Source organism: Camarhynchus parvulus, chromosome 3, assembly GCF_901933205.1.
Source record: "Camarhynchus parvulus chromosome 3, STF_HiC, whole genome shotgun sequence".
Taxonomy (NCBI): domain Eukaryota; kingdom Metazoa; phylum Chordata; class Aves; order Passeriformes; family Thraupidae; genus Camarhynchus; species Camarhynchus parvulus.
Genome location: NC_044573.1, coordinates 95,652,600 through 95,679,847, shown reverse-complemented (window position 1 = coordinate 95,679,847; position 27,248 = coordinate 95,652,600). Strand labels below are relative to the sequence as shown.

Genomic DNA, 27,248 nt, shown 5'->3' with positions numbered 1-27,248 from the left:
GCTGGTGGGAGGTGGTGAGTGACTGCTTTTGCATCACTTGGTGCAGGCTTTTTTCCCCTTCACTTATTAAACCATCTTCATCTCGACCCACAGGTTTTTCTCACTTTTGCTGTTCTGATTCTCTTCCCCATGTTGCTGGGGGAGTGATCAAGTGACTGGGTAGGTGCTTAGCTGCTGGCCCAGGTCAGCCCACCACATTTGCTCCAGCCCACTTCATGTTTTACTGGGTAAGAGAACAAAGTCAAAATGTTCTACATGCCTCTGTAGGTGGGCATGACCCCAAGCATTGGCATGAAGTCATCCATACTCTGGAATAATTAGCATGCCTCCTGGCATGATTTTGTCCCACACTAGCTCACATTATCCCCAAGCTCAGGATAGCTGGTACTGGCAAGAAACCAGTTTGGATGTGGCCACCTTATTTTGGAGTAGAAAGAAATTTACTAACATAGACATTTTCTGTACCATTCCAGTTGGCTGCAGGATGAGTGAATGCTTTCTTATCCATTTTGTTAGCAAGTACAAGTAGATGTAACCATAGCATATCTTTTAAAAAATTGCTTTATCTGTTATTTTTGAAAAATAAACAGAAGTTATGTAGTATGAGAAGACTTTGGATTGCCACAATAATGTAGATACTATCTTCCTTTCCTGGATTCTTTCTATTTTGGACTTAAACTACTTCTTTCAAAATGACCATTTCTTACTGTGTCCAAACAGCTAATCCCAAAAGACATTGTCCTCAGAGGAAAACTGAGCATGCTTGAAATTGAGGATGCTCTTAGGGGCAAAATCATCCTTTTCATGTTATTATTCTTAGATAAAGGCTTTTAAGACATATATATATACACTATGATTAAAAAAAAAAGCCAAACAGAAAAAGAATGAAGGTAGGTGACATATGGCACTGTTGTAATAGCACTGCAAAGCTATCACTTCAGTGGTTTCAGTCAATCATGTAAAGGGATGAAACTCTTACAGATATGCAGAGAAGGAATCTTTGCTGACACCAGTATCCCAGGCAGGAAGATGGACTGTTTTCATATGGCAGGATTATAATCAACACAGTCAGACTAACTGAAAGACAACTGCAGGCTTTGTTGTTGAACTTCTCATTCTAGGCATCATTTTGATTGCTGAGGAAACTCCCTAAAATTACAGCAATTTTATTGTTAGCAAATACCATCAAAATCTAAAATAGAGCAAACAGATGATCTGATTTAAGAGTAGAGATACTCAAGTGATAACAACATTTTCTTAGAGGAAAAAATTCTTTTACAAGAATGTGTTGCACTGGGGGGTAACACAAGGCAGTATTTGCTGCCTACCTAATGGCAGCTTTTCCTGGTAATTTGTTTCACCAGGACATCAGTTTGCACTGGCTGCATTTGGATCCTCATGTAGGGATCTGAAGTCCCACATATCAATATCCATTCCACTACCTTCTTATGTTACACCATCGTTTCAAGGAAGCTCCTTCAATTCCTTGCCTTTGTCTTTGCCTGGACACCTCCTCCTCTTTTTCTCAGAACTCCGTAGGGAGATCCCTCTCAACCATGCTCTGAACCACTCTTTTCTTTGCTGACATTGCTGACTCAGGTGTAACCCTTGTGCTTAGCTCAGCCACCTCTTCATTACCAATCCTGGCTCATTGCCCCTAGCTACTCACACAGCCCCATCATGAACTTTTAAATAAATTAAAGTGGGGAAGACGCAGGACCTTTGGAACATGGGTTGCTCATCACACTAATTGACTACTGGCTCTTGTGTTCTCCATTCTCCAAACAGGTATAGCCATATAGCTAAAGCAAACAAGTATTTCTTATAACATAATATTACTTGCAGCAACGCAAAGAGAGATTTAAAAAGCTGAATATCTCTACCTAGTAAGCTGAAATGATTATACAGCAGATCATATGTTACAGAGAAACAGCTTTTTCTTTACTGTTAACATAGTTGTCTCATTATTATCTCTTCAAATCTGCCAAGAGCATTTCTCTTCATTTAAGAGATCGCACTACACATTCCATATTTTAAAATTAAAGCAATATGGAATTTTCAGAGCCTAAAAACAGTTCCTGAGAAAGAACTATCCTGAAAACCAAAGTGTAATACCATCAGTGAAGCTTTTTTATTACTGATCCATAATCCATACATTAATTTGCATAGTTCCCAAGTAAGTAGAAGTCTTTCTGACAGCCCAGTAGAAGCGCGCTGACAGCCAGCATGCATTCTCTTTTCTCCTCTGAGTCACTAGTTCCCTAGTTGCAGAGACTTTTCAGGCCAAACTGTGCATGCATCCATATGAATCTAGTCCCTTCTGTTCGCACTGCACCTTCAGTTCTGCTTGTGTATTGCTGTTACCCACAATGATATACAAGAACTTAATTTTTCAATGGTTTTCAGAGACCAGGTTGCTTTTTCTTGCCCATCAATTCAAAAAACAAATTTATATTTTATCCACAAATCTACATTTTATCCTTCTTTAAATAATAATTCTTTCAGACTTTGTAACGCAAAACCTCACAAAGCTATTTTTATAGAGCAATTTTTCAAGGTAGCATCAATTTCAATTCAATTTTTAATTCTTATTCCTCAATAGCTCAGTAATGAAGAAATTGTTTCAAGAAAGCGTACCAGTGATTTCCACTTTTTTTGCCTAAAAAAACGCCAAAAAACCCCACCACCAAGAAAAAGAAGACAATTAGATAAGGTTCTTCTCTGGCACAGGGAAGCATCACTGTTACAGCACTATGATAGCAATTTGAGACTAATTAGGCAGGAAGGAATTGAAAAAAAATTGTATAAATTTATTTTATGCTTTGGAGTTTTAGAGGGCTTCTTATTTTCTTTTATGCTGCCTGTAAACCTCTTGTTCTGAGCTTTCCAAACTTCAAAACACACTTATTTGAGGTCACAGTTAAAATACTAAGTTTTTTTGTCCTGACAGAGCTGACGTTTACCTTGTTTAAAGTGTTTAACATCAAAGTCAACACAATACATTCATGATGTGAAGTAGGCCATATTCACTTACCAGAAAAAATGCTCATCCAATACTTTGTAAACATTTAAAGCACTTAAGATAAGAAGTGAGATCACAAACTTCTGCTCATGCACATTTCATCCCTTATTCTATAGGTATAACATCCAGTATAAAACCCACTTAAATTAATGGGAGTCTTTCCACTGACTGCAAACGAGCAGAGGACCCTATTCCTTCATTCCCTGCCTGCCCAGGAAAATACACATCTTCACAGCACAAAGGCAGAAGGAGAAGAGATTCTGTTGCCAGGTTTTGTAATCGAAGAAATTAAATTGCCTCTGAATAACCTGTTCTGTGATACTGCTTGTGCAGAACTCATTTGCTTAAATATAACCTGGCAATAACAATCCAAACCAGGCAGAGGACTAAAATGAGTACGAGTGTAAGGAAATTGTATGAGAATTGTCTTCCACCTGGCTTTCAATTTACTGTAGGCATGTCACCAAGAAAGCAATTCAGAGTTAAACAATACAAGCCTGAGCTTTGTACTGACAATCTCCAGAGAATGCTGCAAACAACGTGGAATGAATTTTACTGTCTTGTATATTAGTCATAGCTCAGCATAATATGAATTATCCAGCTGGACATCTTGTCTCTGTCCCTCCTAGTCACCAAAATGAGACACAAATATTTCTATAGCCCCGAGGCAAATTAGCGCAAGACAGCTTCCATCCCTTAGACCCTAGCCCTCCAGGGCAGGAGGACATTGAGTGCAAGCTGACCATCAGGAAGGGTTCCTGGCCCAGGCTCTCTTTCTGTCTCTGTGTGGGCCTGGGCTGGAAGAACTTTTGGTCCAGGTCAAAACTATGCCAAGGAATTTACTAACAATTTATGCACATGCCAGTGCATAAAGGATACCTTAGCAGTTACTAATGTAGACATTCTGCCACATGACACACTGAGAAAGGTTTGAACATGCAGCTAGAAACTTTATGGAATTCTTTTTCACCCCAAAAGACAGGAGACTGTCTCTTCATATCCAGTTGATAGAATTATTTTGTACTATATAGATCCAAGATCTGGAGAAGAGTGGTGGCCAGCAGAGGAATTATTTTGCATAAAACCCAGCAGTTCTCCATAGGCATAAGTGATGCTGCAGTACAACTATGCTGTACAAAATTTAAATGCAGAGGTTGTTGATATGAGTGGTAGAGGTGACAGCTATCAAGGGAGAACTTTGAAGAAAAGTAACTCCAAAGGGCAGGAGTTAAAAAGAAGGCTCCACAGACATAGTGGATCACATATAAACAGCACTTCTATTGAACTCTGCACCTGGGAAAAATAGGAGACATTCTGACTAGTCTGAATGTGTGAAAAGAGATTGTAAATGCTTTACTCATAGAGGGGTGTATTTTAGAAATACCTTCAAGGTAAATCTTGGTAAAAGAGGAACAGGAACTGAATTTGTTAGTAAAATCTGAAGAAACTTTAGGAGAAAATAGTACGAAGGATATCAAAAGTGTATGAGCAAAGCACAAATGCAGAGAAAAATTGCAATTGAGGTGTAAGTTTACTTCCAGATACACTTATACTGTTGCAGTAGGATCACTGTGGTTATACTGTCAGATAAAAGGACAGATTCCAGAAGAGAAGAAAAGCCTTAAATCAAAGCAGCTGAACAAATTATATTGCACCTTAAGACTGGGCACATGAAATGGTCCTAAAGTTTAGCAACTACTGTGATAATTTGCATATGATAACAAAAAGAGAAGAAAAATAAAATTTGATATTGAAAAACATTTGCTGTGAAATTGCCATGCTGTTGATAAAGATGGGAGCATAATTGTAAACTAAATTAAAGGAACTGCAGAAAGAGCTGGGTCATTTACAGCAAGCTTATATGCTATTTATCAGAACCTAGAAAGGCATCTTGCTTGTTGTGGGTAAACAAAATGATTGAGTAGAAGGACAAAAAATTGAGTGTCCTTAGTTATCACTCATTATCTCTGTAAGGCAGATCACCTAATTGCTCAAAGATTACTGCTGTTGCACTGCAAAAACAGCTTGCTTTAAAAATCCAAGTAAAGGCTCCCATTCATGTTGTCTTGTACTGCATGTAGAATCCTTCTGTATAATAATTAGCTGTGCATATCTCATCACACAAATGCAAGTCCATTAATAATTATTCTGGGCTATCATGTCAGATATCAGAACAAAATGTAGTGAAGTTAAACCACTTGAGTCTTCAGCTGCTAAGGACATCAGAAAAGACTTTTAGAAGATCCTGAAGTTTTCCTTTGTGTTAATTAAAATAAACACTTTCAGAGATGTTGGTTGAAAAAACAAATAACATTATTTCAGAACAATTATTTCTACTATATTGCAATTTACAGTATCAGTATATCTGATTTCCTGAGTTCTTTGCTAGAACAAGTGGTGTTAGCAGCACAGTCTGTCAAAAGAAAGGTACATGGGGTTTCATAAATGGTATCTTCAAAGCTTTGTGGTGTCAGCAACATTAATGATCCTGGAAGAGAAACTGTAAAGACTTAAGCTATGATTTCTTAGACATTTAAGATCCTAAGAGTTTCAAATACACTTGTAACTGAAGAAACAGCCTCTTTAGCTATATTTTTTCTAATTGCAAACATGTCTCTCTTCCAGAAAACCACTCCTGAAAAGAAAGTTCTTGCTTCTTTGTCCCACAGTCTCTGAAAGTCTATTTTAACATGTCACTTTACTCTATAAATCAGTATTTAATCTATCATTCAGTATTATCTGACCAATATACGTATCCCTGTATTCTGGTAGTCTGCTACTCCTGAGGCAAAGATACTGTATTGCCAAATCAGTTTAAAAATAGGTGATAATAAAAATGAAATTCAGATTAATAAGCAGCATCTTATTTTATGAATTTACATTTTTGATTTAAAAAGGGGAAAGGTACACTGTTTGAGAGTAGATGGCTTAAGAGTGACTAAAAGAAAATAAAATATACAAATTTTGTCATAGAATTACTTTTCTGCTTTTTACTGTGTCCTCTGCATTATCTTTGGGTTTTTTGCTCTTTGTTTAATTTATTCTTTATTCTGGTCTTTAGGTGCTCTTTGTGAACTCAGTGCATGATCAGAACATCATAAGAATAGCACCCATTTAATTTATCTCCTTAGGCTTATCTCCACAGAGAGAAGTCAAAGGCAAGATTCCAATCTCTAAGAAATTTTATTACTTAAATGCTTTTCTACTACCTCTTATTTCTTCTTCATTAAATAATCTGAGTCAATTTTAGCCCTGTTCATTTTGCTACCACCAATACAGATTTCATTTTTCATGTTCATCTTCAAATAGCTTTGATTTTTATACTCTTTATCAGAATCCAGAGAGAGTCAACAAGTTTGTTGAAGGAAACAACAAGTTTCTGGTTTCAGGGCCAGAAAACAAATCAGGTGTTCTTACTTAACCCTCTTTGTGTGAAAAATCTATACCAGAAGACACTGCTATTAAAAATAAACAAACAAACACATATTTTTCTATTAAAAAAATACCATTGTTCTTTTAAAAAAACCCAAAACACAACAGCCAAATGCTTAAAGAATGTTGAGAAATTCTTATTTTGAGGTATATTTGTGACCTACTTTACAGGTCATAAAAATTGATGTATTCTCTACTTCACTCTTAATTATTATATAAAATATTAATAATTATAAAATTTAGATTTGAATTTCCATTGTTTTTTAGATTTCTGAGCTGTGCTTCAGTACACTTATTTGAAGTAGATGTCTTACAAGTATGAGAGAAGGAAATAATTTGATGCCTGATGTGTGTTCTTGCTTTCAGTAGTATATTGTTTATTAAAAAGGGATGAATGGTCTTACTTAGATATTCCAGGTAGCTTAACACCTGAGACTCAATTAAAGTCCATGAAACCATGCATTCTGAGGACAGAAAAGCTTCTTCCCCTCTATTATAAGTAAATATGGGGAGCCAAGAACAAAAGCTATGGGAGGAAGGGGAGGTTAGAGTAAAAGTTTACTTAATGTCAGAAGCGTGAAGAAATAGTGAATAAATTAAATTTAAATTAATTTTGTTGCAGGTTGACAGGTCCTCAGCACAGGTAATTAATTCAGTGAGTTTTAATAAACTAGAATTAGAAGCAAATGAGAAACATCTCCTCCTAAAGCAATGGGGAAGATGTGTACCATTATCTCTTGGTGCAGGCAGGCTGGCACGCTGCAGCTTTCTGTGGGTGCTGAGCCACAAGGTTTGGGTGATGCTGCTGCATGTGCAGGAAGGTGAGGGGAGGTAGAGGTCCCTGGACAAGGAAGAGGAGAAGAGGAAGGAGCAATTGGCAGTAGTCCACAACTTGGTGAGAAAGAAAAAATGCTATTGTATATTTGTAAAATCAAGACCTATTCAATGGCTCATTTAATAACAATCTTCAGTGAAAATGGATTTTTGTTTCTGTTTGGAAATTGACTTCCCAGATGCATTCCTTTCCCAGACAGAACAGCATTGTTTCCTTATTTATTTATCAAAGGGGAAGAATAAGGAAGTACATAAAAGCCAGATTTCCAGTGGGGTGTTGGATAGCTGTGCTGAGCCCATGGCTATGCCTGGGAGGGGGCAGTTTTGTTTGCCAGGACTGCTCCTCTTGCAGGGAGGGAAGCTGAGTTCACTGCAAGCACTGCCTGCACACAAACCTGTCATCACAATCCCACAGTGGTTGTTTGGTGATGTTTGCAGGCTGATTTGCATATTTCTGATGGCATGTGATGCAAATACTCTGTTATATCAGTGGTACAGACTTACCATTGTTGTTCATTAAAGACCTGTCTGCTGCTCAGAAGAGTTAGATATAATCAGCAGTCATATATTGCAGCTAGAGCACAGATAGCCTCTCATAAAACTTGCTTCTGTCTTCTCATTTTCTGCTCAACATTATCATTAACATTTTCATCACAGCTCTTTCTTCCACTGTAGCTATGTCCACATTTGTCTCAGATTATTGTCATCTTCTCTTTTTTTCAAAATAGAGGATAAATTATTAATTAAATCCTACAGTGGGCACTCAAGTCAACCATAAGAGTTAGCAGTGTTTTCACCCAAAAGATCAGGATTGTTTGTATTTACATTATTTATAAGGGAAATAGTATATTCTCCTTTTCTTTTTTCGGGATGTGTTTTTACCTATGCAGTTCCTCCATAAAAGATTCTGTACTGTTCCTCAAAAGTAATTTTGTTGTCAAATTCTTGGTCTGACAGAACTCTCTAGCTTTTGCAAGAACGTTGAAAGGAAAGCAAATTAAAATTGCATAATAGGGATTAATAACATATGAACCAGCTAGTTAAAGAAAGGAAGTTTATGAATTTTCTATTGTATTTATTGTGTGTTTCAATGCAGAACTTTCATTTTAAATAAGTGGGGTTTGGGGTATTTTTTTCATGCCCAGAAAACACTGCTATTAGTCAGACTTCAACTGGATAGATTTTATGAATCCATATACCTTAGGGGCATCTAAACATAAGAATTAATGGCAAAGCCTAGGATGGAATACCTACTGCCTTTTCAGGATCTGTTGTTTTTTTCCAGTTTACATTACTTGGTTTGTTGGTTTTTTTATTTTATTAACAACAGTTCTCTTGCATATCATTGTACAGAACCCCTTTCCTCTAGATTTAAATAGATAATTTGATACAGGGTTTGAAAACAAGGTGTTTGTCACATCTGTAAATTCAAAGCAAAAGAGCATTACATTTTGACTCTTCAAGTGCATAAATTTTTGAAAGTTCAGATGTCAGCTAATGCTAATGTCAGCTGGTATCAGCTATTTATTTAAGATAACTGTTGGAATTACCCAGCACAACTGATTTCAAATAAAAATCTGGGAAAATTAACACCACAGAAAATTCAACTCAAAACATATTGGGAAGTAATTGAGAACACAAAAAGAACTAAAAAGCATGGATGGTGTAATACATGGGTGTCATAAATGTCGTATCCTTCCTATCAGCCTTGAATCAGCAATATATGCAAGCACCTATATATAAGTAGGAATGTGCATATTCTCTCCCTAAATAATTTGCTCAACTGGGATTTTAGTAAAAGCTCTTGACTAGCCTTAATACAAGGCTAAGCATAAGGTAGCTATTAGATGTGTATGATGCATAAAGAAATAATCATAAAGTAATATCTTTCATTTTTTCAATGAATTTACCTCATTGATGTTGGGGGTGTGAACTGTTCTTCCTTTTAATCTTAACATGATGTTGACACTTTAGTTTGTGCTAAGGATAAATTGTGCTAGTGATATTCTCAACATTACTGGTGTGGTCTTGGTTCTGGGGTACTATGCAGAGTGCATTTTATAGCCTGCTGCTGGCATTTTAAGCAACACAGTGGAGCACAGATGATTTATGCCAAGAAGCTCATTTACGCAAGCTACAATGTCAAGTTTAATTAAGGGCTACAGTGACAAAAGAGAGCCAATTGCATGTGCTCAAAATACTTTTCAGATGACATATGACTAATACCCATAAAAACAATATCCAGGGCAATTGTTAAGGTTATGATACTTAAACCTGCCTAAAAATATCTAAAGCAGTGTATTCCAAGAGGTTAACATTCTACAAAATTTAAATTTAAAAAATAAAAAAACCAGCTTTAAATTTTATAATCAGGGCCTTTCTTCATAGAGGGAAATAAAATGTAACTGGTAATTAAGAGCATTTCTATCCCCACATTTTCTCTGTTCAGCTCTATGTGATTTTATAATCAGTAATTTTGTAACTGGCTTACCAGAATGGCTTTATGATGGTCCCTGGTCAAAGTAAATGTGTAGAGAAAAATCTGCTGGCATGACTTATTTTGTGTTTTTGTCCCTGCTCAGAACACTCAGTGTTTAAGAAAACAAGTCAAAACCTCTTCTGCCTAATCCCCATCAACATTTCTCTCTCTTTCTCTTGCTCTTTGTGGCCACCACATCATAAAGGGAGAAAAGGGAGAGTTGATGCTAAGGATAAAGGTCAAGATGATAGAACATGACAACTCTTTGAATTGAAAACAGAAATGAGTGTCCCTAAGTATTCAGCATGAGCTTCTCTTTGCTCCCTGCAGGGCATCTGCACCACAACCACCGCATTTTTACACTTCTTCTTCTTAGCTTCATTCTGTTGGGTTTTGACAGAAGCGTGGCAGTCATATATGGCTGTTACTGGAAAAATTAGGACACGACTCATAAGGAAGCGTTTCCTGTGCCTTGGATGGGGTAAGTCAGTAAAATTAATTTCCTAAGAATCATTGGAATGTAACATTTAATGCAGTAGCAATGTTAATAATATAATCGTTTTCTTCAGTAAAACTGAAAAATAGTAGACAGCATGTTACTAAAAGGAAAGCTAGGTTAGAAGCCTTTCCACTGAATCTCAAGCTCAAGGTATGCTGGTGTATAATGTAGCATTCTTTTCTAAATATGTTTTAACAAAATTTTAGAAGATTTTCAGCAAGGTAGTGTAATATCAAGAAATCAAAACAAGAAAGAAACATTCTCTGAATATTCATGAAACCCCTTTCTAGCTAAGACCTGTCAAATGTATCAGTAATTTAGCTACATCAAAGCAGTACACCGTGGGCAGAAAACAGTGTCCTCCTCCCTGCCAGTGCTTTAGAAAAACAAACCCTACAACAGCAATGTGCTTCATTAAATAATTCATTCCATGTAAAATTGCCCATTTCGCATTAGCTTGCCCTGTCATTTTTTGTCCAGGCAGAACAGCAATATGTTACTCAGCATCTGCTGATTATTATTGTTTTGGTTTTTTTTCAGGACTGCCAGCATTAGTGGTTGCAATATCAATAGGCTTTACCAAGACAAAAGGATATGGAACAGCTCACTAGTAAGTCAATCTGAAATGATAAACTATGTTTTTATTGATCAAGATTGTCACACCCATCAGGAACTGCATAGCACACTCTACAGCTATCCATTCACACCTGGAATTGCCCTGAGAATCACTGAGTGATCCACATAAGAACAAAGAGAAAACAGCATGCCAGTCTTGGACTGAGCTCAGCAAAGCACCAGGAATCCCATATTTCATTTGAGATTTTGAAATAGCAAGCTTTTAAGAAGCACTGAGCATCAGGTCCACATAAACACCTAACATTTGTATAGATATACGAAAGAGAATGTTAAATGTTCTGGGTAGCCTCTGCCAACTTTTAAACATGTCCAAAACTGTACTGGTAAGAGCCTCTTTGGCAGTCAGGTTTCAGTACACCAAGCAGGTACCTCGAGTTTAATGCCCCTGAGCAGTTTGGGGCCGAAGCCCTTCAAACATCTCAAACCAGTTCTCCCATCCATCCCCTCTCTCCTGGACACCCTGATCCAGCCCATTTCCTGGACTGTGCTGTATTTGAGAGACAGAAAGGAGGAAATCTGTGTGCTTCATTTACATTCAACTAATAGAGTACCAGTTTAGCCACCTGGCTGGTTCCAGTGTGTATTTAGCACCTTGGAAAATTAACTCCTCAGAGAGGCTGCCCTTCAGTCTTCTGGTGAAGAAGGAGCTGAGCCTTCCTCCTGCCAGTGGAGCACTCCAACCACCATTATGTATTCAAGACTGTGCTTCCTTTGGTCAGCCTGTTTGAAGCTCTTCTCACGTTGCCTAAGAAATTGAGTATGCATCTGGACAGAAAGAGGAAATATGACTCTGTAGACTGGTAATGAGGGCATTCATCAGCCACGTGGATGAGTTAGGTCAAGTCTTCACTTCAATGAATATTTAATTATTCTCTTAAGCATCATCACTGAGATCAGGATTCCCCCTCCCTTCCCTGTATGTCTCATCATCTTGGCACTCCAGCTCTGGGTGGGTAAGAATACAAAACCAAACCTCCTCCTGAGTTCTGGCTCCAATCACTAAGCTCTGTAGTTATAAACTGTAACAACGTGCGTCTTGAGCTTTTTAATGAGGAATGTCTTATGTAACTGAAATGCTTAATTACTCTTAGAGCTGGCAAGTGCAACAGTGGTCTTAGTCCCCTTTTGAGGGTTATATTGAGAACCCACTGCTCTGAATTATTTTTTCATCTTGCTGGCTTTTTTTTATTATGTAGTCCTTGAACCTCAACTAGAAACCATTTAGGCTGTGAGAATTACAAATCACTAAATAAGGATGTCCAGACCCCCATTGGGGATGTAGCTTTGTCCCTTGCAGGATTAATCCCATTACATTTGCTCTACTGAAATCATTCATGTGAGTACTTGCTTTAGTTAACATTTCTTCCTGCTTCCTTCCTGGGCTGAATACATTTTTAAAAGAGGATATTCTGAAATATTCAGACAAAGCAACAAAGCATTCATTAAGAGCAACCTGTAAAGAAAAAAAGAGCAGGTCTCTGTACACATAACAGCTCTTCTCCCAGGATCCAAATCCAGCTGACATGGTACTATGGGAGAAAAGACCAAATGAAGGCGTACAAGGGACAAATAAACCATAATTCAGCTTTCCCATCTTATTTGCAAATATATTATCTTGGCATTTGACATCTGTATTACATAAGGAAAACAGTGAAGACAAGGAATGGAGATTCCTCCTCCATCACCAGCTGATGTGCTGTCCCAATCCAGAAGGCAGCAAAGAACTGTGTCTCATGACAGCTGTTGGGCAGTGTAAAAGCAGAGCTCCTGTCCTGCTCCTCCTACCATAACTAAAGCAGTTGTATAAGTTTTTTAATTGCTTACACTATATTTTGCCTAATTGGTTGCAGTCAGTTACACAGATGCTGCTATCAGAAACACACCCTATTGCAAACTATTCATGCTCTTGAAGATGCTCATTTTTAGAACATTAAAAGTGAAAATTAAGGAATTTATTCCGGTTCCATACTCCCACACATGAAGAGATTCATGGAAAAGGAGAAGGTCCGAGAATCTTTGCAGCGCCTCTCTTTTCTCTATGGTGTATGTATGATGAGAGTGCTTGAATTGTTCACACTGGAGCCATTTCTGTGATCATTAGTCTCTGATTTCTGTCTTTTTTTTTCTGAGTCCTAATTATTAGACAGTTATATTTCTGTATGTTTTAAACTGCATAAGAAAAATATTTCACCCAGACACTTGTAAGGATAGATACAGGGATAGAGATGGAGGCTGAAGGGATTTCCTAAATGTTCCTAAAAATAATTTAAAAACCCACAGAGACAAGCTTTTAGATATTTCAGGTTATCTGGAAAAGAGTAGTGTGTCTGAAAGCTTAATAGCTTTTTCCAGCCTTTAATCTACTAAATATTGTTGCTATCTCTTTTCAGACACTCACAGCTAGGAAAGCATCAGTACTAAAACTTACAGTTAATAAACCTGTGTGAACTGCTCATGTTAACATACAGTGGAGATAAATTCCAGGAATTTATTGTAGCAGCAAAAATTAAAATTCTATCATAGTCATACTCTTGCCATGCTCTCTTAAAAGAAGGAACCAATCTCCTGGAGAGTATCAAACATCTTGCAAAATGTACAGGACACAGGAGCAAGTGTACAGATGCTTCATCACTCAGCAGAATTTTATGATCATGTAACATGGTCCCATAAAGCCACCAGTGGCTGCTCTTAACACTAATCAATTTATATGGCTTTCTGCTATGTGCACATCAGGGAGAAAGAAGAGAACATGAGAACAAAATAAAAAGAACTATAAAACACAGGGGGGCAAAACTATCAGAGCAAAGAAAGAGGAGAAGGAAGACTAGTAAAAAATCAACAGGAATTGACTCATGATGTAGGAAGGCATCTGAAAATCTATCTGCAGTCAGTCTTCAATAGAAGAAGATGGAGGAAAATTTATTTTCAGTCATCACCTCGGAAATGTTGAATATATTGCAATAATGATGACACACACTGGTGAAAATCCAGACTGTTGAAAATTCAGATTGTGTAAAAATGAGGTAAAGTGAAAAAAAGGACAACCTCTACATTTTTTCCAGCTCTTCCTCTAAGCGGAAATCACTTTTGAACAGCCATTTTACTTGATAACGTGGAAAAGAGAGGGAAACATTTTTCCTTTGTCTCAAAGTGTTTTGTGATAGAAACTTTTATTTTTTATTTAGGACCCTTTTTTCAGCACAGGTAACTGAAGTTATTTTCAAACTACAATACATCAACAACTATTTTTATGAACTGCTGTTTCTGTCTCCCATTAACATGAAAATTTTAATTACAAGTTCTCATTACTCCAAGTGGTCATCTTCACTAAGTTTGAATGTTCATACTGGAAGTTCTCTATGAATGCACTTCCCCCTCTCAGAAGTCTGTGTTCCCAGACTGGCAATAATAACCTAGCTTTTGAAAAAACAGTAGGAAAAACTGCAGAAAAATTTGAAAGCATTTTTCTTTGACATTGCAAAAATAAATTGAACATTAGTGTTGTAGGTGGTTTTTGAAGTAGGATGTAAAATAGCTTGGCATGTACTACCTTTTTAACTGTGAAGCAGATAGGAGCTATTTGCATCCTTTTATCATTCCAGAATTTAGCATACTGGTGCTGTTGCATTCATGTGACAGTTTTCACATGGCTTCATTGCAATGGAAAATGCTTTTGTTCCTTGCAGTGAGAATACCAGCCCTAACAGACCATTAATATTATGGTGTGCTTGCATTTATTTTATTTGGTTTTGGAAAGTAAAAAAAAAGGACTAATGGAAAATAAGATATACGTGATTCTGATATGAATGTTTCTGGATATGAAATCCAAGTAAATTATTTGAATGTAATGCTAGAGTTTCCTCATATGTAGGTGTGATCATGCATTCAAATAAACATGCTGTTCTTTGAATGTGTAATCACTGGGAAAATAGCACAGCTGCATTTCCTTCAGTGTGTGTAGCTCCTGTTCTTTTGCAGATTTGAAAAGCTTTACATCATAGTATATCAAATATTTAGAATTTGATTCTGTAAGTGCTCTGTGTTTGGAAATCTGATGGTTTTTAGTGAAAGCCCTGATGCAGAATGACAAACTCTTTGAGATTAGGAGGTCTCCAGAAAATACAGTTTTCAGATGCTTTAAAATATACATTTAAATTGTTTGCAAAATATTAGAAGGAATACAGAACAGATCATATATATGATTTTTCTCTAATGGACATATTGTCTTTAAGGTGTAGTTCTAATAGCAATTATTAAATGACAGGATATGTAGAAACCCGTTTTTTCTGAAGTTCCGTATTACAGGTGCTTGACCATTTCATCACTTTTAAGTATAGAACGATCAGATATGGTAAGCTAGGAATGTTTCTAGATGCCTATTTGGCAAGGTCTGTTCAGTTAACTCATCATACATGACTAGAGGAGATTCAATAAATTTTTGCAAACTTACTTTCTGTTTTGATCTTTATACATTTTGGCCATTTCAGTTTATGTATAACTCATGTTAAAGATTTTGAAATGTTAACCACTGGTAATGGAAATATCTTTCACGTCTGTCTTTCACTATCTCTACTTCTTCATATCAACAAAGCAGTTATTTTTTGTGTGTGCATATGAATCTCATACATCAGAAAAATATGCTGCATTAATTATTAATGCTCTCTTGACAGTGTGTTATGCTTATTTTTAATTTGTGTTAGTTCTTCTCTAATGTTCTTTCCAGCTGCTGGCTGTCTTTGGAAGGAGGGCTACTTTATGCTTTCGTTGGACCTGCAGCTGCTGTTGTCTTGGTAAACATTAATCTAATTCCCACTATTTTTGTATGAAATGATAGAAAGTGCTATGTCCATTATAAAGCTTAGATATACATCAACATTGCATTTTGCTGTAAATACTGAGATCATTGCTGTTTAACATACCTTCAGTATTTTGAATGCATGATTCATTTGATTATATCACTTCTTTATACCAATTATCTCTCCACGTTTACACAGTAAGCTGTGAAAGAATAATGTACTGATTAGTGGCACAGAAAACTTGTTACAGGCATCACTGAGTTATTATCAGCAGCATCTACGCAATTGTCACTGCCTTATGAAAGTCAGTGACAGTCTTGATAGAGTGCTGCTTGGCAGTGGATTGCTGTGCCAGCAAAAGCAACAGAAGGAGTGGAACCTGCCAGCAAGTTCTCCACGGCTACTGTTTTTGAAGGCGAAGAAAATTTTTTCATAGCTGGGAAATGTTACTCGTTTGTGTATTGATCTTCCACATCTCTGGACATGCATTTAGGTGTAGGATTCATTTCTGCCTAATTGTAGCTATCTGCAATGTAGATTTCTGTATCTAAGTCAGTTATCCCAGCCACATTTCATTGTCAGTGAAGAAAAATACATACTTTTAGAGGTCAAATAATCACAAGTATTTCAGCTGTCTACTTCAGGGTAAGATGAATTACATCCTGCCTGTGCCATCGGCTATCAGACATCTGCTCTGCAGACTGTATGGATTTTTTACAACAATTTATTTAGCATTTTTCCCTTACACATTTTGAATCTAATTCCTCTTCCCACTCCAGAAATTTTATACTGTGATAACTCTATCAGCACTGGTTATTTCTGGTTTTCTCTTGTAAAAGAGAATCAGTCTTATTAGTCATCAAAGATAAAGCTATTCATCTACGTGAATTTTCCTGAAATGGATGTTTACTACTCCCGTAGAGTTTGTCTCATCATTGCCTGGAGTCAAGCCAGGATCCTTTTGTACAACTCACAGTCCCTGTCATGGTAGAGGAGCCAAGGATGTTTACAAAAAGCCAGTTATAATTTTCACATGGAAGTAACTGTATGTTCTCTGTTTAATTGGCAAGTCTTTGTTCAGAGATGTTGGAAGTTCGCAGTCGCAGTTTGCCCTACCATTAGCTGGTAGCTGTGGAAAGGAGCTGTTCCATGCAGCCACTTAAGCCTAAGTGTTTGAAGCCAAAGAATTATATAACACCAGCTGAAAAATGTTAATGCTGAAAATAAAGTTGAAAGAGAATTGGCAGGGCAGACTAGCAACAATTAGGTATTTTGGCACAGGTTTTGAAAAACCAGTTTGACAGGAAAAAAGGATTTTCCTTCTTTAATAAATTTTAAAAAAGGAACATTAATAGATTCAAAAATTGGTATTACCTATTTGTAGGCCCATGCAGAGACAGGTTAATAGAGTTCAGTTCAATAATACAAATGGATAATAACAGTCATTAAGTTGTCCATTAAATGCCATTAATATGTCCATTAGGTGCCAAAGTCCAACAGCTAAAACATTTAAATCTTTTTTAGGTTAGATTTTCAACCCATGTTTGTGATCATAACACCATTTACTTTAGTGGGGCTAAACAGACATCCCAGGAATTTATCTGGTCCACAAAAATACTAAATTGCAGCCAAACAAGGCTCAAAACTGACATTTTGGTGAATGACATAGACAGTGATTTAGGTGCAGGAAGATATGGAAAACCACAGGCAGGTTCTGCGTAAGTGGGAACACCCACATGGGCCATAAATGTTTAAAAAGGAACTATGCTCTTCCCTGTGCAGGGAAATCAACTTGCAGTAGTTTTCCTGGAATAGGTGCAATTAAAAATGAAAAATATTAAAGTTATATTACTCAAGCTTCTGGCCATCAGACATGTACACATATACAGTTTGATACCAAGCATAATTCAAGGTCCCAAAATGAGGCTCTTGCAGTGTGTGTGTTTATGTCACCTTTTTGTCACAACCTTTTGATGTGTTCAGGGACGTTGCTACACGAATGCTCAGAAATGTAAGAGGAGGCATTTTGCTGGCCTGTAATACAATAGAGCCATGATACCATATTTTATTTTAGGCACTGAAAGATCAACTGTTTGTTTTCTGTTTGACAGGTCAACATGGTGATTGGCATTTTGGTATTTAATAAACTTGTTTCCAGAGATGGAATCCTAGATAAAAAACTGAAACACAGAGCGGGGTAAGCAACAACTGGGTTATTTTAAAGCATATTAAAATTTTATGACCAGTTTTCAATTACAGATATTCAACAAAAATTATTTTGATTGCGCTATGAACTTTTATATCAGTGTAACAGTGTTTCTAACAGATTCCAATAATCTCAAAAGCTGCTGTTGCATTACCCTGAGGGAATGCAACTAAAAAAGCTAAATATAACAAAACACAGGTACAACAGTATTAAGTTAATAAGAATGAGGATTTACAAATCTGAGCAGAGGTTTCACAAGATGGTTACATTTGTAAAGCTGTTGCAGTTAGGATAACAGTTTTGTGAACTGTGTGTACTGAAGGAACTGATTATTTTTGTCTAGCTGTCTAATTACTATGGCAAGAAATGTTATTAATTTGTTTTAATAGTTATAAAATGTATTTTACAGCAATATACCCCTTACATAGGTCAATGTTATTCTGCCATTTTGACTACATTAAGAATTTGCCTTTGTTCTTGCATCTACATAAAATCTACATAGGTATATTTTCTAAATTAGTGTAAAAGAACATCATAGTAAAAAAATCCCCATAGTTAAAGAGTTAAAAAAGAAAAAAAAAAGATAAATGTGTCTTATTGATTATTTACTTGTATTTACGCAAAAATTCTTTATTATCAAGAGAAGAAAAGATTATGACAGTGGTGGTATCAGAAATTGTTCTACAGTGGGTGACAATGAAGTACTGCAGCAGCAAACCTATATTCATTGCATATTGGAAAAAAATATTTCACAACTGCATCATCACCTTCCCAATGCTTATGAAAGTGTATTTAAACTTTGAATAATGATTTTTACAGTTGTATTTTTTAGTATTGTATTTTGGGCCAGGTTGTAGTTTAACTCCATCAATATCTGAGTTTTTAACAATGATAAATTATGGTATTTTCATTTTTATGTGTATTACTGTATTTTATGGGCAAAGTTATTGCAGATTCACTTTTAATTATTTTAAAATTACATTATTACATGTAACTAACAGTAGCATTCCTAATAAGTTTGATGAGTACACATAATAAATACTTTAGCTGGTGTGATTTGCATTTCATGTTAATGCAATCAAGTATTTCTGGTTTTCAGTTCATCCACCATCATTCTGACAAACATGTACCAAACCCTTCATTTTTATTTCTTCTGTTTTCATCTGTTTTCATTAGAAAGTATTAATTTCATAACCTTACTTTTGTCTACATTGCTCCATCAACATTCTGAACTCTAGTGAAACCTAGACTATTATAAAACTAATCAAATTATTTCAAAAGTAGCAATGACTTAGTAATCACCAATTCAAATTCACATATGCTCTAATTTCAGTGTGATAAGGAGCTGGAACAGCCACAGGTTTGGTTTAGTAAGTTTTGTAGGGATATACAAACTTAGATATAACTGCTTTTGTTGTTTTTTTTTCTCAAGCTACTCAGTTGTAGGCTATAGAAATCTATTTGCTTATACTTTATTTTCTTGATGAAACAAATAGCTTGCTTTCTAATTGTGCAAATTAGTAAAGAAATGTTTTATTTTAAAATAATCTATCTTTAAAATAAATTGATAATGAATTATAGTTTGTTCTGTTAGAAATAATCCAGCTATTTTGGGGAAAGATGTAGATACCCTAATGAGAAACAATCTTAATTTGTGTGATATTATGAGAGGGTGGCTTAGCAACAGCATTTCTTGATACTACTTGGCAGATGACATCTCGAGTCATTCTTTGGGGCATAGAAATCGGTTCATCATTTGATCCCCTCTAGAAGAGTGATCGTCACTCATTCCTCAAGTATCTTTTGCCAGCCATTCTCAGGAAGGCAACTTCATTCTTCCTGGCAAACACTGAACTTATATTTGTCAAAAGTTCAGTCAAAAGTTCAGTCCTAGGATTTAAAACAAGTGAATGGGCAAAATATACTAACTCCAAATGCTTTTTATCACCTTAATAAGCATATGGAGAATCAACAAGTGGGAAAAAAATATGTGGATGGATCTCAATCACAACCTCAATCCTTTTCCTGGTAAAAGATGAAGCATATGCAAATACCCAGGCTGAAAATCTACATCTGGTTTATACACATATTAAGTTCTATTATTATTTGCAAGATCCAGAGCAGTTTTGTAGACGTAAAGAGAATAATCCAGTCTAAAAATGCTGAAGCACTGCAAGGCAAAGACAGAAAGTACTTTCACAAGCTTAGTTCATACTTGCCCGAGGCATTTTTCTAGTTCATTCTTTAATCTTTATTTGTAATTTATACCAACTGATGTGGATTCACTGAGTTATTTTCTCACCCCAAAATCATCTTATAAAAGGTCTTGGTTCTCACTGTTTTCTTACAGAAGAAACTGCCTTTTTATGTGAAATATACTTTGCACTTTTTAATGGAAAATCCTCATTTAGTTTTTCAAAGTGGAAAATACTGAAATACTGGAGTTCAATGTTGTTTTGGACAGTATGTTAAAAGTCTTGTGAGTGCTGGATTTGGCAATAGCAAAGAGTTCAGTTGGTTGAAATATCTGGGAAAAAAACCCCCAAAATGTTACTTATCTTCACCATGCTGACCACTTTCCAGCTGGGAATAAGTAAAACATCCTTAATGTCAGCTATGTCACATCTTATTCAGCTATGCTCGCTCCCATTTCTGATAGCAGAAAGAGAAGGAATAGGAAAAATATTTATTTAGTTGGTTCGAGAAGCTGATTGCATGCTGTATGGAAAACTTAAATTCCAGGTTTTGTCTTTTAACTCTTCTGACAGGTGCAGAGGTACAATTATCTATACAAAATGCTTTGAGTTTAATGCTTGTGTACTGTGTTGTATTAAAAGGCAAAACAGGTCACCCTTTTTTGGTACCAACTGATACTTATTTCATCAGATTCCATATGTTTCAAGCCCTGTATTCAGACCTTCACATGACATGAATAAAACCATTCCAGATATTAATGGGCCATGTAGGTCACTAGTAAAAATCTGTCTATACAGTATGGACATACTGATTTAAGCCTTGAATAAATTTTGCAGGTTTCTTTCCCTATTAATGTTCTGTAATGGTCCATAGTTCACACTTCTCTTTTAAGTGACCTGTGCTCTTTCTCAAGTATGTTTGGATGCAACAGTCTTTCATCAGGTCTGAATAAAGGGATTTCACTTTGTGTGTCTATACTAGCACGTGCTTATGTTTACTTCAGTGTACTGAGCAGTTTTTGATCACATTTGGGGCCTTTTTTAGATTAAGTGGAAGAAATAGAGTTTGCATGAAATTAAGCCCCATAACATTACCATGTAAAGCTAACAGTAATGTAAAGTACAAAATACAGTTTTGCAACAATGTAGAGCATTCATCTTGAATAAGTCTACTTACTTTTTCTGCATGACGTCATATTTAAAAGCTAAATTTCAGTAGCAACGTTTTTTGGTGACAATTCAATATTTTGTTCTTTTTGTGGGTGTTCTGTTTGTTTGCAGTCAGATGAGTGAGCCTCATAGCGGTTTGACGCTCAAATGTGCCAAGTGTGGAGTAGTTTCAACAACAGCTTTGTCAGCCACCACCGCCAGTAATGCCATGTTAGTCCTGATCATTTACATCTTCTTGTTACAAATCTTATAGAGTGCATGTGAGACAATAGTTTGATTATGACAACTGTGTTTGCTAACACTGAATAAAGTGCTAAGCACATTTAAATACTTTTTTAAAAATTGCAAATGAGTTTATTAACTGAATACAGGATATTCTTTAGAACGTAAAGTACAACTGTTACATTCTTGTCTATGATTTTCAATTTAAATTGATAATGTGACATCCTTAAATATGTTTTATTTAATGGTGAGCTTTTAATATTTTTTTTCAATATGCTGCTTTTCTCTTTTTTTCAATAGGGCATCCCTTTGGAGCTCCTGTGTGGTGTTGCCACTTCTAGCGCTGACTTGGATGTCTGCAGTTCTGGCCATGACAGACAAAAGATCAATATTATTTCAGATACTTTTTGCAGTATTTGATTCATTACAAGGCTTTGTTATTGTCATGGTCCATTGTATTCTCCGAAGGGAGGTGAGAAATGTCTTCCCAGTTTTCCAAAGGGCTGTGCTCCTGTTAATCTCTCAACTGCTCTTTAATGTTATATGCAGCTTGCTCTGCAGAAATATATTTCATAGAAAGAGAAAAATAATTTATAGTGACATGTATAGGAACAAGTGAAATAGAGAAAGAGCAAAAGGGGAAGAGAGGGGGGAGATAAGTTAATTCCAAGTGCAAAATATCAGTATAAAACTTTACCAACTTAATTCAAGGTGTCTTTTAATCAGTCCCAAGTACAGTTGATTTCTAAGTGTTAGTCTTTCCCAACGAGTACAGGAAAAGATGAACATGAATGCCCTTCTGAAGCCCTATCAAAAGCTATAGATTTTTACACTCACTAAAACAGGACCAAACGCAACATTTTTTCAGCTTATACTGTCCCTGAAAGAGGGCACAAGGAGGTGATGTGTTATGTTGGTGAAGATCTACCCTTTCAGATCTACAAACTCAGGTACCTACTAAGTTATGGAGACAGCAAGGATGAAGACAGATGAGTGCTGTGAGAACAGCAAGGACTAGCAGTACCCTGGCCTGCCCTTCACAGCTCAGTGCCACCTGGCACAGGATTCATCACCACTGAAATCTGATGGCAAAGCTCCTACACAGGTGCTCTTTAATCCAGCTCTGGTGACAGTTTCTCTAACCTGCCTAACCTGCTAACTAACCCCACATTTTATTGAGATGGGTTTGAGAGCAGTGGCATAAAGCTTTGTTGGCAGGTCTGTGATAATGGGGCTCTCCATCAAAAATGAGCAGGTGGAGCTGGACTGGAGAGCAGTTCCTAGTCCATGGACATACCTATGTGCTATTCATTTATCAACTTCAGGATATTTACCACACCTGTAAACCAGATTATAATGTCCAGCGTATTTCCCTGGGATGGGCAAGAGTTATTTGGAAACCTCAGGACTAAAAAATAGCTAAGGAAGATGTTTCAAGAAAGGTTTATGGGTTTCCCTTTTCACCACTGACACCTTTTAAACACTGAAATTCAGTATATTAATGAAAAATAATTATGAGTGACATAATTTATTCATTTCTTTCAGCATTTGTTGCACTTTGCATGAGATTTATATCACTATGCTTCACAGTATGCATTTGTGATTATCTTATCAAATAATGAAGTTTTCAATATTTAAAGAAAAAATCAGTGTCTTGCAAAAATTAGCACCTTACATTGTGCTGCATCTTTCTCACTTTAATCACTCTGTTAGGAGCAATGAACTTTTGTATTTCTTGGTTTATCAGCTCTCATATTGGAAGGGGTTTGCCTCACTTAATACCTTTTCTTTTTCTTCCTTTGACTATTGTTTAGGATAAAAATATATGCAGAATAAGAGATAATACTCAAGAAAAATCTATTTTTTGTAGAACTGTCTTGCAATCCCCTTATTTTCTTCAGCAATTTCTTTCCCAATATGATTTACATCTGGGAAAGAGGGTAGTCTCATCTGTAAATCTGAAAGCACTCATTGCATATATTCTTTTGGTATAATGGTAAGACACTGCATCTATTTTTAGTAGAAAGGATAGTGGTTTCATACTGGTTTTCCTCTCTGTGAAATTTTTGTATCCACTGGGATTTATTAATTAGCCTAGAAAGGGCATACAATGTCCCAGTTACTGTCCTAGGGAATAATTTTTATTTTAAAATATATACCTTTTGCTCAAGGTTGCATGTGAAAAATTCAAAACTAAAGCAGTATGAACAACATTATCTTTCATATTCATAGAATACTGTCAGTAAGAAGAGACCCATAAGGATCATTTAGTCCAACTCCCTGCTCCTCACTAAACTACCTAAAACTGAACCATATGACTAAGAGTTGTCCAGACACTCCTTGAACTCTGACCATGGCTTGGAGCCACGACTAAGTATGTCCCAGTGGCAGACCACCCTCAGGGCAAAGAACCTGTTTCTAATGTCCAGTCTAAATTCCCCTATTCCCCCATTCATTTCTTGTTCTTCTAATTACACTTCCTTCTGTCGTAGTTCCATTTTCATGTGTCTTTTGTAAGGTTCCAGAGAGGCTGAAACGTATACCTGGTTATCAGTCGTTGATTTTGTCAAAAAAACCCAAAATCTCTGAGAAATTATTAATATAACTTAGCATAGCACCGTATAAAATCAAATTTAAAAAATTAGAAAGCTGTAGTTAAACTTGCATCAGTGCAGTAATGCAGAAGCTTATTTGGAAAAAAATGTATTTTGCCTGTTGATGAAAGATTAATATCAACAGATATCTACCAACAATTCCCTAAGCCTTGAATTAAAGATGGATTTCCTAGTCTAATGGCAGCTCTTTGCTGCAAATGCTTCATTCCCAGGCAATACTTCAATAATGTTGAACTTCTCATAGAAACATTCTTGTCTGACCATACTCACAGGAAGGACTGTGGTGATTGAGGTGGAATTAGTCTTTTCTATATGTAAACTCATTTTTCCTTGACTGGAATCATTTTTAGCTCACTGTTTCTAATGTAAGCAATATACAGAAATATCAGATTATAAGTATGATTCTAGAGGAATCTTTTATTTAGGTTTATGTGTAAGAAATCAGCTAGTTATGGCTTATTTCATTCACTGCTTGCTTAGCAAATCACACACATATATATACATATACATGCATATACATAGACATATATATATATATATATACACACATGTATGTATGTATGTATATAATAACTGCAAAGAATCCTTACTCTGTTTAACAACTAACAGAAGTGTCTCCAGCAAGTCAGTCTTAGCAGTTACATATCGCGGTTCCAACATGGAAATTCTAGAAGAAAGGCATTTTATAAAGCAGTTATATAACCTGTTTACATGGTGTTTTTAAAAAATTACCTCATGAGAAGACTTCCCAGTGAGGCCCAGAAAGCACCAAAGTTTGATATGGTTCTGCCTTGTCAAAATGGAGGAGGTGTTTCTTCAGCTGTGACAACTTAGGCAGAAGTCAATGTACAGAGACAACTTATTCACTAATCAGCAGATTATCTCCAGCCAAAATGGTGATAGTGGTGTTGGTGGAAGACAAAGAAGCCTAGATATATTGCTGATTGAACTCTATTTGACAGAACATGTTTAATCTTGTTTAGTCCCCCAGATTTAAATTGCAAACTGGTCAAAACACTTGAGGAATTAATTAAGGAGATATTTTTCATATGGGAAAAGAAAATTCATAGAAATTTCTTCAAGATGCACAAAGAAGTAAAAGTTGATGCTCTTGAATCAATTTTAATTTCAAACTTATTTGGTTCAGTTTGTAGCAGCAAAGTCAGGTGTCTACTACACAGAGAGAGATGTAAGTCCAGTAAGTTATGTTTCAGTCTGAGTCTGGAGTCTGGCTTTCCAGCTCCAGAGACCCTCAGGTGAGTACAGGCCAAGAGAGTGGCCATCATGCAGAGCGGGCAATGCCATCTTTGCACTGCACATGGTGCCTCCCAGCAGAAAGAATAGTGTGGTACTTCTGGTTATCTGCAAAAGCATTTAGTTCTGCCAGTGCCTGTCAAGGAAATCCTGCCAGAATATTTGTCACTCTTGATGACAGCTAGAAAGCTATCTCAGTTATAGCCTATAAGATTGATCTAATATTTATAGCGTGCCAGCACAGGCAAAACAATAATTCTGACTGTCAGGGGGAAAAAATTTGGGAAGGAATATATCTCCATAAAATTCAAACAAAGAGGACAGCCCTGCTTTACTATGCCTTTATTGTCATTACATCACAAAAAGAGACAGACTTCTACAATTATATATAAAAGTCCCTTTTTATTCTCTTAGTTGTATTGACATAAAGATAAATGATGGAAATATTTGTTGCTTTCTCTAACACACTGTATTGAAGACCTTTTGTGACAGAAGCTGCGTTAGGAAACCAGGGATTTTTACCAACTGAGATGTACAAAGAAGACTATGTGTCATTTATTTCTGTCCACCATCAATTCAGTGTCTTTTGGAAAGGCATTAAATGTTTCTATACTTAGATTTCCTAACTTCTAAAAAGAATATTATACTTTTTAAGCATAAGACCTTTCTTAGACTATTTGGAAATTTTGGAAGAAAAATGCAAAGTAGTTAGATATTATTGCATCGTTTTGCCTTCTTATCCCAGAGAGCCTAGAGCTGTTCTCTTTTTTTGCCTCACTTTGCTGTTTTAACATCTAATTGGGCATTGGGAGATGGTGACGGGTGTGTCACAGAATGATACAAGGGGTCAGCTTTGAGGTTTATCTATCTCAGCAAAACAGTTTGCCTGATCTGCTTGAACACAAGATGCTTTAAAGCTGATTTGAATCGCACTTAGTAACTTATGTTAAAGCTGGTGATGGGAGGAACCCACATGTAATTTTTTCTTTAGCTGTGCTCTGTGGCATAGAGAGCATTTGGATTAAATTCATCGTTGGCGTCTAGAGCCCACATTTCAGAATTGCAGGAGAAAAATAAAAAGTACATGAGTAGGGCAAGGGTAAGTTATAAAAGCTTGGAGCTGGTTACTGTTGCTAAGGAAACTACTTCCCTGGTATCCGCACGTTCATCACATCTGTCTCTCCTTCTCTGCCTGCTCTAAGAAAATCTTGTTACTTGATGTTAAAAGGCAGGGGGGAAAACAAGATTGTGTTTCAAAGTAAAATGTAAAGACAGCACAGTCTTTACATACTCAAACAACAATTTTGAAAAAGCAATTTAGAAGAGCAAGTTGATATTTAGAAAGTTCAACCATTTTGATTCTGACTTGGGTGAGGACATCTAAAAACTGAAACATATGTCAGTATCCTGGATAATGCTACATTTTACATTCTGTTAACATGTTCAGATCATATGCTGCTTGCACTTCAGAAGCATTGTAAGAAACATGCACATTCAAGAGGATCCTAAAATCAAGATTCACTGCTTTAATGTAGAAGGCACTGAAAGTATGACATGAGATTCTTGAGATCTCTAGATCTATTAGAACTGGGGAACCTCCATGAACAAAGAGTCCCAAAAATTAGGAGGTCCACTATACAGAGTGGAGTGAGATAAACAGTATGTTCTGAAGTAACTATGCTTTGGGGTCAAGTATCATGTGCCTGGAGATGAGATTCAGCACAGCTGGGGATGCTTTGAAGGAAGCATTTTTTTATTATATTTTTTGTCAAATCACTGTGCCAGCGCTTATCCAAGAGTATAAAACTCTGAAGTGTGACCTAACTTTAGCATTGATAAAGTGAGAGAAGACTTGGATTAAATTTGCAGCAACTGGGAGATGCCAAAT

The 27,248-nt window shown here is 36.2% G+C and overlaps 1 protein-coding gene across 7 annotated transcripts in view; it reads left to right on the top strand.

Moving 5' to 3' along the window:
• Positions 1 to 27,248, top strand: part of ADGRB3 (adhesion G protein-coupled receptor B3) — a 443,727-nt gene that overhangs the window by 389,793 nt on the left and 26,686 nt on the right. For all 7 annotated transcript variants that reach the window (XM_030946507.1, XM_030946501.1, XM_030946504.1 and 4 more), the window contains 6 exons: positions 10,098 to 10,248; positions 10,807 to 10,876; positions 15,626 to 15,692; positions 17,810 to 17,895; positions 21,381 to 21,479; positions 21,792 to 21,963. In XM_030946507.1, the coding sequence (XP_030802367.1) occupies positions 10,098 to 10,248; positions 10,807 to 10,876; positions 15,626 to 15,692; positions 17,810 to 17,895; positions 21,381 to 21,479; positions 21,792 to 21,963 (645 nt within the window). The remainder of the gene's footprint in view (positions 1 to 10,097; positions 10,249 to 10,806; positions 10,877 to 15,625; positions 15,693 to 17,809; positions 17,896 to 21,380; positions 21,480 to 21,791; positions 21,964 to 27,248) is intronic.